Genomic DNA, 12,513 nt, shown 5'->3' on the forward strand with positions numbered 1-12,513 from the left:
TGATGATTTTGGCTCACATTAAACAAAAACCCACCAATTCACTATCTCAAAAAATTAGAATATGGTGACATGCCAATCAGCTAATCAACTCAAAACACCTGCAAAGGTTTCCTGAGCCTTCAAAATGGTCTCTCAGTTTGGTTCACTAGGCTACACAATCATGGGGAAGACTGCTGATCTTACAGTTGTCCAGAAGACAATCATTGACACCCTTCACAAGGAGGGTAAGCCACAAACATTCATTGCCAAAGAAGCTGGCTGTTCACAGAATGCTGTATCCAAGCATGTTAACAGAAAGTTGAGTGGAAGGAAAAAGTGTTGAAGAAAAAGATGCACAACCAACTGAGAGAACCACAGCCTTATGAGGATTGTCAAGCAAAATCAATTCAAGAATTTGAGTGAACTTCACAAGGAATGGACTGAGGCTGGGGTCAAGGCATCAAGAGCACCACACACAGACGTGTCAAGGAATTTGGCTACAGTTGTCGTATTCCTCTTGTTAAGCCACTCCTGAGGTGTCTTACCTGGGCTAAGGAGAAGAAGAACTGGACTGTTGCCCAGTGGTCCAAAGTCCTCTTTTCAGATGAGAACATGTTTTGTATTTCATTTGGAAACCAAGGTCCTAGAGTCTGGAGTAAGGGTGGAGAAGCTCATAACCCAAGTTGCTTGAAGTCCAGTGATAAGTTTTCACAGTCTGTGATGATTTGGGGTGCAATGTCATCTGCTGTTGTTTGGAGAGGCATTCAGGGTGGGTTGCAGGAGTTGTGAATGGTGTGAACGGTTGTGTGGAGAGGTGTTCAGGGCAGGTGATGGGTGTTCTTCTTTCAAACCTGCAGTAAAACTCATTCAGATCGTCTGCCAGTCGTTGATTCTCCACAGTGCTGGGGGGTGGTGTCTTGTAATTGGTGATCTCTTTCAGACTTTTCCACATTGATGCTGAGTCGTTGGAAGTGAAGTGAACTGAGTCCTTATTTTTCCAGAATAATTCCTCTTTGCCACTTTGATCTCCTTTTCCAGTGTGTATTTAGCCTGTTTATACAAGACATTGTCCCCCTTCCTGTAAGCATCTTCTTTGGCCTGACGGAGCTGTCTGAGTTTTGCAGTGAACCATGGTTTGTCATTGTTTTAAGTTAGATGAGTCCTGGTAGGAATACACATATCCTCACAGAAACTGATATAAGATGTTACAGTCTCTGTGAGTTCGTCCAGATCGGTGGTAGCAGCTTCAAAAACACTCCAATCAGTGAGGTCAAAACAAGATTGTAAATCCTGCTCTGCTTCATTAGTCCATCTTTTTACAGTCCTTACTACAGGTTTAGCTGATTTTAGTTTCTGCCTGTAGGTCGGTATAAGATGAACCAAGACAGTGATCAGAACGTCCCAAAGCTGCTCGTGGAACAGAGTGATATGCATCCTTTATTGTGGTGTAACAGTGATCCAATATATTACTGTCTCTTGTGGAACATGTAACATGCTGTCTGTATTTTGGCAGTAGTGTTACTATTACTGTGTTACTATTTGTAACACATTAACTTCAAAACCTTTTCAGTTTTCTCTTTCTGCAAATTGTATGGTGTAGCGATATGATGACAGCACCCAAAATACTATCAAAACACTCCAACGCAGCTCCATTCTTCACGAAAGATGGATAAAAAGGCGCACAGGAAACAAAAACCTCGAAAAATGCTATACGACCCGCCAAATGCAGGCCAAATTACAGACATGGACGATTCGCACAGGATTAAGATCACAGACAACCTCCGCAATTATTACAAAAGACTGGAGGTCACCAGGTAATACTAATCCCGTGCGAATATGGCTTAGTAGAGTGGGACCATATTTGCTCTGAGCAGTGTTAATTTAACACTCAGGATTTTACTGTGTACCTCTTTTTAATCAGGAGGGCAAAGTAGCACCAATCAACTACATCTACTACATTTTTTTTCCAAAAAAAGAAAAGAAACAAAGTTTGAGGTACATCAAAAATTATAAAACATAAAATCATTAAATGTGACTCATTTTTATTGTAGTTATTGTGCAGTAATGTAGTCTCATATTAATTAATGACCCATTCACATTTTCAGTATATATAACTACGTTTGCATCAAAATCATTTGTATTAAAAAAATATAACGCATCTATGGAAAGCACAGCTATACAGTTTGAGTCTCTGAAATCAGTTTCTTTATTCATATGAGACACAAACTGCCTAATTCAAGTGTGTTAAATTTACACATTATGAATTAAAACTACAGTTTACACTGCATTCCAAATTATTATATCAATAGGATTTTGGTACAATAAAGAGTCAGATATTTATTTGTGTGGTTTTTCACATCTTTTTAGATAACTGGTATCAATCTCAGACAGGTTTGGTCAATAGTTTGAGGTCTTCTGAGGTAAATGGAAACCCTTCTTAAAGTGGTTGTTCCACATTATTAAGCAAGTCACAGTTCTCATGAAATATGGTGAGGAAGAAAGATCTTTCTGAAGATGAAAAGTATGAAAAAAAGTTATCTAAAAGTTATCTAAAAAGATGTGAAAAACAACACAAAAAAAAAAATCTGACTCTTTATTGTACCATAATCCTATTGCTATATCACTTGCATAATAATTTGGAACGCAGTGTATATAAGCTCCTAATTGTGGATATCAGCTGACAAATAAGACTTAAAAGCATATCTAAGATGTTATTGAAATAAATCAGCTCCTGAGTCAATTAAAGCGAACATAAACGGTGATCTTCATTATATGGGATCAGCCCATCTTTGGTGTTATGGCAGATTCATTTGTTGATATGTGCAGAAATCAGCACCGTACTCAGAACCACGAGGAGCAGAAGCAGCTGTGAGAGATTCAAGCAGGAGAGGAGGAGTGTGTTCCTCTACTCTTCTCCGCTCAGAGGCGGCACGCTGGCCAGAGCCGGGAGCAGACGCTCATACACCTGGATGCCCCGCAGGAACACCTGCTCATTCAGGTACTCGTTATGATCATGAAGCAGGATGGGAGTGAGATTCATCGGAGAGAAACCAATGGCAGGAAGACCCTCCTACAAATACACAATTCACAATAATATTAATAGGAACCCATCTATGGAGGGGTATGACACACAAAATTAATGAAATTCACTAGTTTAGGGTCAGTATGGTTTTAAATATCTACACATTTAACATGTATGAATAATGAATGTTTCTTGAGCAGCAAATCAGCATATTTTCATGATTTCTGAAGATCATGTGACACTGAAGACTGGAGTAATGATGCTGAAAATACAGCTGCACATCACAGAAATGACTTACTTTTTGAGTAGTTCAGGTTTATTTTAGATTTTTTTTAGATGATGCATCAGGTTGTTTGTTTCTGCAGATAGAAGTGAAACTGACTTACTTCCCGGATGAAGCGGCTGTCTGTGGCAGCGGGGAAGATTTCCTTTTTCACAGTCATGTTTCTGTCATGAGATGGATAGAATCACATGTCTTCATATGTTCAACTAAATCTAATGGCTCACAAAACTTTACAACAAACTACTTTTCCCTCACATGGCTTTGCAGGTAGAGCTAAACGCGTGCCACCAGGGGTCGCTCTCCTCTGTGCATGTGAAATTCTGGTCCATGTGTTTCTGAAGAGCAGAAAAAAACAACAGATTTAATCCAGATCATGAGTCTCTTGTGCTTGTTCACACACAGTTCAGTAGTTTACAGGAGTGACAACTGCATTCTACAACCAAACTGACTCCCGAAAATGGCAGGTAGTGACAATCACATTCTACGGAGTGAGTACAGAACCGAACTAGTTGTTAATGAAGTATTTAAATGCAGTCGTGTCTTTTCTGTATGTGTGGTGCAAGAAATCAAAGCGTACGTTTTGACTCATTAGTGTTGCCATATCTTAAAAAAATAAATAAATAGGAACAAGAACATAATTTCTAATGAATTAAAATCCAAATCTGTTATCTTGGAATAGTCACATAGCAAAATATAGCGACCTGCATAACCTGCAAACTCAAACTAGAACGCTTTAAAAACAAAGCCCAAAGATGCTTAATGAGCGTTGCTTATAATAATAGACAAGGCAACCCTTCAAGAGTGCACGCTGCAAAGCAGACCTCCAAACATAAACAAAACACGACGGCTCTGTCGATGGTGGTTTAGTTAAAATCGACGAAAATAAAGAGACTTGTCTTTGGTCACCATAATATTACTGTGGTTAAAAATAGTGAGATCAAACACACAAGATGCCAGATGCTATGGTTAGCATGGTGTCAATCATCGCAGTTTTGAGTTCTGATGATAATTTACAGGGATTCACTCCCGTATTTAATGCAGTTGTCACTCCAGAAACCTTACAGTGTGTATGTGGATATAGTCTCCTGGCAGACACATGAATTAACCAGACATGAGATGAGGCCAGCTGGAGCTGTGTTTGGTGTGTAAAAATAAATCTGACCTGTGCAAAATCATATGTCACGTCCTCCCCAGCTTCTTTACACCAGGCTTTAATCTTCTCTTCAAACTCCTGTAAAATAAACAGAACTGGAAGTGACACATGGCCAAAGAGTCAGTTCAAGACAAATGATTTAATAAAAAGGGTGGTGGGGTGTAACTGAACTTATGACAGGACCAAACAGCCGTTCCCCTTGTAACGGTCCAGATACACACCTGCAGGTTATCGGTGGGAGGGATTCTCAAGTCAAAGCTGACATCCATTTCCGCTGGAACCACGTTGTAAGCCACGCCCCCTTTCACCATGGTCATGTTAACGGTTGTGACATCACCCAGAGTAAAACACTCACTGGTGTTCAGCCTGGAAATCACACACAGGTGTATTTTCACCTTTAACAGACCTCCTGTAAGCAGCCGTTTGGAATACAGACTGAGAATGAAGCTCACCGGTGTTTCTCCTTCTCTCTGAACTCCAGGAAGGAGTTTATAACTCGCCGCTGTGGACACAGCAGGCACAGACGCATCAGAAACATGATAAAAATAGACTTCGGGATAGAATAACCCATGATTTTAATTTAAAAAAAAAAAAAAAAAATGGATCATTTTTATACTGATTAATAGTACAAATATTTAATGTACTTTTGAAAAATGTATGGACAACTATTACACATTTTCAAAAAGTTGTTTAAGTTTTGTTTCTAATAGTTCAACAACTGTATGCTGAAAGATGATTTTGCATTTTATTTGTCACATGATCCTTCAGAAATCTAATGTGCTGATTTGCTGCTAGAAACATTTCTGTTAATTATCAATGTTTGAAAAAGTTGTGCTGCTTCACATTGTGGAAACTATACTTTTTTAAAGTTGAAGTTCAAAAGAACAGCATTTATTTGAAATAGAAATCTATAGACATAAAACATTATAAAAGTTTTTACTGTTTTTATTTTTGATCAAATTAATTTATTCTCTTACTATTATTATTATTAAATAATAAAAGAAAATCTCTTCTTTGAAGACAGAATCATCTGCTTCTTCAGATTGCAGTGTGTTTGGTCACATTACTTTCTGAACACTCACTAGTTTCTCTGCTGCTGTGTTCTCCACAAACCTGGAACCATGGCCCGGACTTCCTGGACAGTGAACTGTGATCCCTGCGGGACAGAGCACATGCATGTTAACACACAAACACACACAGAGTAAATGTGACTGCTGGCATACGTCACACTCACACCAGGGGTTCCTCTCTCCGTAGAAGACAGTATAGGCATTGGTTGGGTTTGCCAAACCTGTGAACAAATGAAACAGCCAAAAGTCCAAGTTTAAACACTGAATTGTATGCAGCTTGAACTGCACAAACTGGTACTGTAGAGTACATGAAGGCTTTATCTGCACTGTTCTGAGCACAGTTCATGTCTTTCTGTTCAGAATGGTACTTAAGCGGTCTAATCTTTAATAAATTTACCCTTCACTGTTAAAATCAAGTCTGCATTTTTGAGGTATCCTGAGCATACTAACACTACTACAACAACTAGAAGCCTGAATCTACAGGTTTGTTTACCTTCATCAAGAGCAAAACCAATGTTCAGTTTGTGAAATTCAGGAAGCTTCACAAACGTCTCCATTCCTTTGTGACCACCGACCTCCTCATCTGTCAACAACATTAAAAACACCATACATTTGTAGGCAAAGTGGCTTTTATTGCAGCACTTGTCATAACGGATACAAAAGCACCAATGGATCTTTGTCACGTCATGTTTAATTTGATGCAAATGAAAATGAGGATGTGAGGGGCAGACATACAGTCTAGAGATAGGCTGTGTAGTTGTGTATCTCAATTACATTCATCATACACACTAAAAACTCTAGTATACAAGGTAAACATGATTGCGTAAATTAGACATTAAATAAAATCAATGCAAAACGCCGTTCAAAAACACAATTTACTTCCACGATCAAAAGTATCTTTAATGTTATGCATTGATGATTCTGTCACAATAAGACCAGGATCTTATATTAAAGTTGACTAAAATTCAGGGTCAATTTTGACTATAAAGACAGGTAAAATCATACTGATTAAAATTTTCAATGAGAGTATGCATAATTATTCATTTTCAAACAATTAAGACAAATTTGTTCTGCTTGTGGTTGTAAAAATTCAATTACGATTCAATTCAAAGCAACAATCTCCGTAAGAATGGTTCTGAGCAGAACGATCGGTTTGTGTTTCATGAATCTAGTCACTTGTTTTCACTTGACTTGTTTTCTTGTAGTTTTCATTTACATTTTCAATTAAATATGGTGTCTTCTGTTAATAAAGGTGAGATCAACATTTTCCCAAGGGCAAAAACCAGTCATTTCAATAGGAATCCATTGCCCTTGAAATATTACTAATGTGGCATGCTGTTGAGGTCTGACCTGGGACAAATGTTAAATGGATAGTGCGGGAAAATCTTTTCCCAGCAGTCTTTAGTCTGCGAATGGCTTCAATGTACCTGCAGAGAATCAAAACTTATACAGTACACAAACAAACTTCATATCCTGTTTGGATAACAAATTATTTTTCTTTTTTTTCACTTAGTGTGCTTGTTGGTGCCTAACCAAGCCATAGCTGATGATCAAAAATATCTGACTATAATAGTCCAAAAGATTTCAAGCTTCAGTCACTGAATTCAGTCTAGACATTCAGACTGTTCTGACTATCTTAGGCTTCATCTTATTGAACTGATCGGCTGGATTAACAACTAAAAATACTACTGACTTACACTGACAGACTGTTCTTAGTCCGTCTCGAGATGTTCGTGACTTTAACCAAAATATAAACTATAACTGTAACTAATATTACACAAACACTGGCTTGCCAGGCCAAAGGTTTGAACACAATTTTTAGTTTGTAGCTGGTTTTAAACTCACTGAATCGTGACACATTTCATATCCTGGGATCCTCTGCCGTAGATGTTGCCATCCGCATCTTTAACAGCAGCAAATGGATCATATTTCCAGTGTTCCTGAAGCAGATGGGTAGAGTGAGATCCTGACCCATGCGGTGTGATCTGTACGTGACTGACGTGTTACAGCAGTACCTCATACACCGGGACCACATCAGTGTGTGAGTTCAGCACCACAGACTTCAGCTCCGGCCTGCTGCCCACCCACGTGATGATTGCAATGACCCGCCCGGGACACACCTGAGGGACAGGTTTAGGACATGGTGCAAGGCTTAATGAACATGGATGTGCATGATGAAGAACATGATTAAATGTTTAAAGACTCATTCATTACCTCCACTTTCTTGATGGGTAAACCCAGCTCCTCCGCCATCCGCTCCAGGAACCTTAGCGCAGCATCTGACAGTGAGTGATTGACACAACGCAGATTTACTTCACCGATCCCACAGATGATAGTTATCAACTTTTCATTTGTGATAACCAAAGTTTGCAGAAAACAGGAAAAATATCCTGTTGGCATTAACAAAATTACCAAAAATAAAAAATTTCCATAAGGATGCACAAGGGTTAAGTGTTGCCCATTCAATTTAGTAGAAGAGTAACTCCATGTAAAAACTATATATCTGCAGTGGCCTTGTCAGTTAAACATTTCATTCACGTGCTGTTCTGACATGCGCTTGTTCTGAGCACGTACACCTGAAGCAGGCACACGCTTAAAAGCCTGTCAAACAGCACCTGATTACTGGAATGAGTTTTCTTTCGCGTCTGATTTCACTTATACTGTAAAAACACACAAGGTTTACATCACACTTAGTTATGTCGAAAGTGAAAGTAAACAGTTCAGTTGAGAGAAAACAGATGTGTGCCTGTATATTAGTGTATTATAAATATATATATATATATATATATATATATATATATATATATATATATATATATATATATATATATATACATATATTTTTTTTTAATAACAAATATAAAATAGTGACAAAGATTTTTATCTTCACCCACTTGAAAAATGAACATAAACATCTGTTACACTTTATTTTAAGGTGATGCTGTTACAGTGTAAATACACAAATAAGAAGGCTACTGAGTAATACTAATTACTACAATAATAATAACAACATGTACCTACTGTAGGAGTTATGTAAGTTATGGTATGGTTTAGGGTTAGTTGCTTGTAATTATGCATAATTTACTGTTATTACTAATAGTAAGTACATGTAACACGTAACTACGTCACCTTAAAACATCAATTCATATAAATGTAAAATTAGTAGATTTTTTTCAGTCTACTGTATTAGGATTTTTTGTCCCTTATTATGGACATAGGTGCTAAATATTATTTATATATGTAAATGTACAAAATATTTAATTTCATCATATTTCAATGAAAATTCAATTTATTACAATTTATTACAAAAAACTGTTAAAAGATTGTCAACTCGCATGACTTTACAAAATATTCAACATGTTTATAAAAGCTGTTTATTGATTTTAAAAAAAAGTCAATATGATATTATGTGACTTGTTTAACTAAAGGCAAACATACAAACTACTAGCCCTGTATTAAAAATAAATGGTGCAGCCAAACGGAATACAAACTAAATAGCTGATACTAAGCTCCTGTGTGAACTCTCAGACCCGATTTGTTACAAAGATGTCACAAGATACTTCATATTTCTGCCAAAATGCTGGAATTCATAACTCATGTTGTTCCAGACCTTTATGACTTTCTTTCTTCTATGGAACACAAAAGTAGATATTTTGAGAAATATCACAGTGATTCTTAGTTCTTACTTAAACTCTATATTTACCAATATTGTTCAAAACATCTTCTTTTGTGTTCAACAGAATTAAAAGAAAGTCATACAGCTTTGGAATCAATTCCAGAAATTTGACAAAATAAAGTGACAAAGTATCTTTATAACATTTTAATCAAATTGGGTCATAAACATTTTAAAGGGTGAGTAAATGATGAATTTTTATTTTGGGGTGATCTATGACTTTAATACTTTTTCTGTATTTCTGCATAAATTGAACCTAAACTGTAGTAAAAAAAAAAACAAAAACAAAAGAACAACAACAACTATCAAATCAGTGCTTACACCTAGTTTACTGTATTAATTAATCATAACTTTGAGACAGAGGTCAAAGGTCAACTAATGGACTTTGGATGGATTTCCCTGTTAATGCATTACAACACCTTTTAGAGCAAATTAGCCTTAAAACTAGCAAGCTGCCTACCTAGGCAACATTTCTAGATGTTTTAGGGGTTAACACGTAGTCCTGAACAAAGGTTAACTGGCTTCATAAACCTAAACCTAGACGGTGAAACACTATTAAATACCCTATTTACTGCAGGACAGGGTAAGGGGGTATCTGGGTACCGTAGTCGGGCTCTGGGTGGACGGTCTTCAGCCGCAGGTATTCCCTGAACAGGGTCACTGAAGGGTCTTCTGTCCTGGGGCCGTCCTGGACTCCTCCTCCTCCACTCGGTCCATCTTTATCAGGCAACATACCGTTCCACTGTCCCGCAGGACGAGACGGTTTATTATTAACCAATACACACTCTCTCACACACACATGTGGATCTTGATTGTTCAAATCATATTTCACCTCAAAATCAATATGTTATATTCTGCTTAAAGCGGTCATGAACTGTCTTTTTTATTAGCACTGTTCTCTGACGTCCACTTATAATGTTATCAATATTTTACATCAAAAAACATCATAATTTAGAATAGGCTATTCGCTGTCCTATTTTGAATCAGTGGGCGGGGCTAAACAGGCAGTGCTGTAGAATCGGTGGGCGGGGCTAAACAGGCAGTGCTGTAGAATCGGTGGGCGGGGCTAAACAGGCAATGCTATAGAAACGGTAGGTGGGGCTAAACAGGCAGTGCTGTAGAATCGGTGGGCGGGGCTAAACAGGCAGTGCATTGGTGGGCGGGACTAAACAGGCAGTGATGTTGAATTGGTGGGCGGGGCTAAACAGGCAGTGCTGTAGAATCGGTGGGCGGGGCTAAACAGGCAGTGCTGTAGAATCGGTGGGCGGGGCTAAACAGGCAGTGCTGTAGAATCGGTGGGCGGGGCTAAATAGGCAGTGCTGTAGAAGAAGGCACTGATCTTCTGCGGAGGCGGAGTTTAGCCACACTATTATGTCATAAAGTTGCACAATCCATAACCTGCCGTTTTGGCAGACTGGCTTCAATATAAGCTGTTTTTAAACTAATGAGAAAGTTTTGATTTCTGAAACTTACAGGATGCTTTTATAGTACAATGACCTCTTATCTGTCAAAAGATCAAAGAAATTTTGGTTTCTCAGTTCATGATCCCTTTAAAGAAAACAAAGCCTGTTGAAGGGCCATTTTATTTATTGATTTATTTTACATTGTAACATTATATTCATGAAGTACATTTTCATGAACCATAGCTCTTATAACTGTGATCCAAAAAGTGAGAAATTATACTTTAATTCATCAAAGATGCATTAAATTGATCCAAAGTGACAAAAATATTTCTATTCCAAATAAACGCTGGTCGTCTGAACTTTCTATTCATCAAAGAATCCTGAAAAAAAAATACAAATACATATTTTTAAATATTAATACAAAATTATCTTTAATATTGTTGAACATTATTTTGAAAGGTTTGCTAAATATTAACACTTATTAAATAGAATAATTTTGCAGATGTCTTATTACTGGTTAGTTCTAGTTTCTTGAAACAATATTGTTAGTTAACGCACCAGGCTTTTTGGGGTTTTGAACCCACAACCAGACAGTGGCTGATCACATAAACTGCTTAGACTAGTCTTAAAAGTTAGTATAAACTTACTTATTGTGCATTAAATGTTTGCATAAACCACTTTGCATTTTAATATAACAAACCTACAAAAGTTAGACCAGTCTTAAAGAAAACAAATTAGATGACGTGTAACACTAATCTAGCAGTTTATGCAACCAGACACTGATTTTAAAAGACGGGTGATGCATTTTATTATTATTATTATTATTATTATTATTATTATTATTATTACTTTTTATTTTATTTTTTTTACAATTACATACAAACATTGGTCATGAGAAAAAAATTACCTTTTGGCTAATTGTTCAGATTAGTTTTAAAGATGCTGTTTTAACCTAGTCACTGTGTTTATGCACCACACCACCGCATCAACCACGTGTACTTCTGTCACAAAAGGCATCGCGCGTCTATCTGATAAACAGCTGTCTGCTAGTAAACACAGCTCAAATATCAACAGAATACTGTGATTCTCTCGCAGCCTGTTCAACTGTCAACACGAGTAACCAAACATGCAGGAAAAACCTCGATCCTTTAGAGTCTAAACATCACTCACAACAAATGTCAGGCTGTTTTAAACGAGACAAACGTGTCTATTGATGGTCGTGTGTTTAATAATAACCCCCCCCGTCACTTTCACTCACTCACCCGCTTAGTCTCGAGCTCGCAGTTGACTTGTGTCTGGATCAGCGAAGCTCGTCTTCACAAAGACTGTCCTCCTCTGTAACAGGTATCTAAAGGTAATTAATAACTCACCTTCGCTCCAGGGTCCTCGGCTGAAGTCGGGTCGTTATTTATTTTGCTCGATCATGCCAAGCACCCTCTCGCGCCAGGGTCTAGCGTCATGACGTCGTAAATCCTCGTTACGTACTTGACGTCTTAGCGCATGCGCGAGTGCATGCTGAACTAGGGATGTACAGTAATGTGTTTCTGAAATGAAATCCCCATTCATTTTCTCCACACAGAGACTAAAAAACACAATTATCCAGAGAGTTTTAAGCCTTGAGCCAACGAACTCTTTGGACGCAATTCGTCTTTATACCACACACTTTTTTTAAGAAGATTGGAGGCATTTTCGTTTGTTATACAGTTACTCAACTAACAAGTCGCCCAATATTGTAACTTTTTTATGTCATATTCATAATACTTTTTTTTCATGATATTGCCAGTTGCGTCCCTGAATGGATCAACGTGTTTGAAGGAATCGGTTCAGTGAATGATTCACTTGCCGCCACCTGCTGGTGCGATGATGAACCCACAGAAAGAGATCCATCGCTACGCAGATTCATCACATGGTACGTGTGTCTTTCCTCATC

The 12,513-nt window shown here is 37.7% G+C and overlaps 1 protein-coding gene across 5 annotated transcripts in view; it reads right to left on the reverse strand.

Annotated features, from left to right (window-relative positions):
• The window catches only part of LOC109047323 (aminoacylase-1-like), a 90,716-nt gene extending 78,626 nt beyond the window's left edge, over positions 1-12,090 (reverse strand). The window contains exons 1-15 of one of the 5 annotated variants that reach the window (XM_042712183.1): positions 11,954-12,077; positions 9,784-9,922; positions 7,722-7,786; positions 7,523-7,627; positions 7,353-7,447; positions 6,858-6,934; positions 6,001-6,090; positions 5,672-5,728; positions 5,520-5,593; positions 4,890-4,939; positions 4,659-4,803; positions 4,447-4,515; positions 3,540-3,619; positions 3,388-3,448; positions 2,737-3,049 (exon numbers count right to left, since the gene is read on the reverse strand). In XM_042712183.1, the coding sequence (XP_042568117.1) occupies positions 2,885-3,049; positions 3,388-3,448; positions 3,540-3,619; positions 4,447-4,515; positions 4,659-4,803; positions 4,890-4,939; positions 5,520-5,593; positions 5,672-5,728; positions 6,001-6,090; positions 6,858-6,934; positions 7,353-7,447; positions 7,523-7,627; positions 7,722-7,786; positions 9,784-9,913 (1,263 nt within the window). In that variant the 5' untranslated portion in view covers positions 9,914-9,922; positions 11,954-12,077 and the 3' untranslated portion in view covers positions 2,737-2,884. Of the gene's footprint in view, positions 1-2,736; positions 3,050-3,387; positions 3,449-3,539; positions 3,620-4,446; positions 4,516-4,658; positions 4,804-4,889; positions 4,940-5,519; positions 5,594-5,671; positions 5,729-6,000; positions 6,091-6,857; positions 6,935-7,352; positions 7,448-7,522; positions 7,628-7,721; positions 7,787-9,783; positions 9,928-11,845 lie in introns of those variants that run through there. The other 4 variants (XM_042712182.1, XM_042712181.1, XM_042712177.1 and 1 more) reach the window with 4 other exon arrangements.
• Between the last annotated feature and the right edge of the window lie 423 nt (positions 12,091-12,513).

Source organism: Cyprinus carpio, chromosome A22 (genome assembly GCF_018340385.1).
Source record: "Cyprinus carpio isolate SPL01 chromosome A22, ASM1834038v1, whole genome shotgun sequence".
NCBI classification, from domain to species: Eukaryota; Metazoa; Chordata; class Actinopteri; order Cypriniformes; family Cyprinidae; genus Cyprinus; species Cyprinus carpio.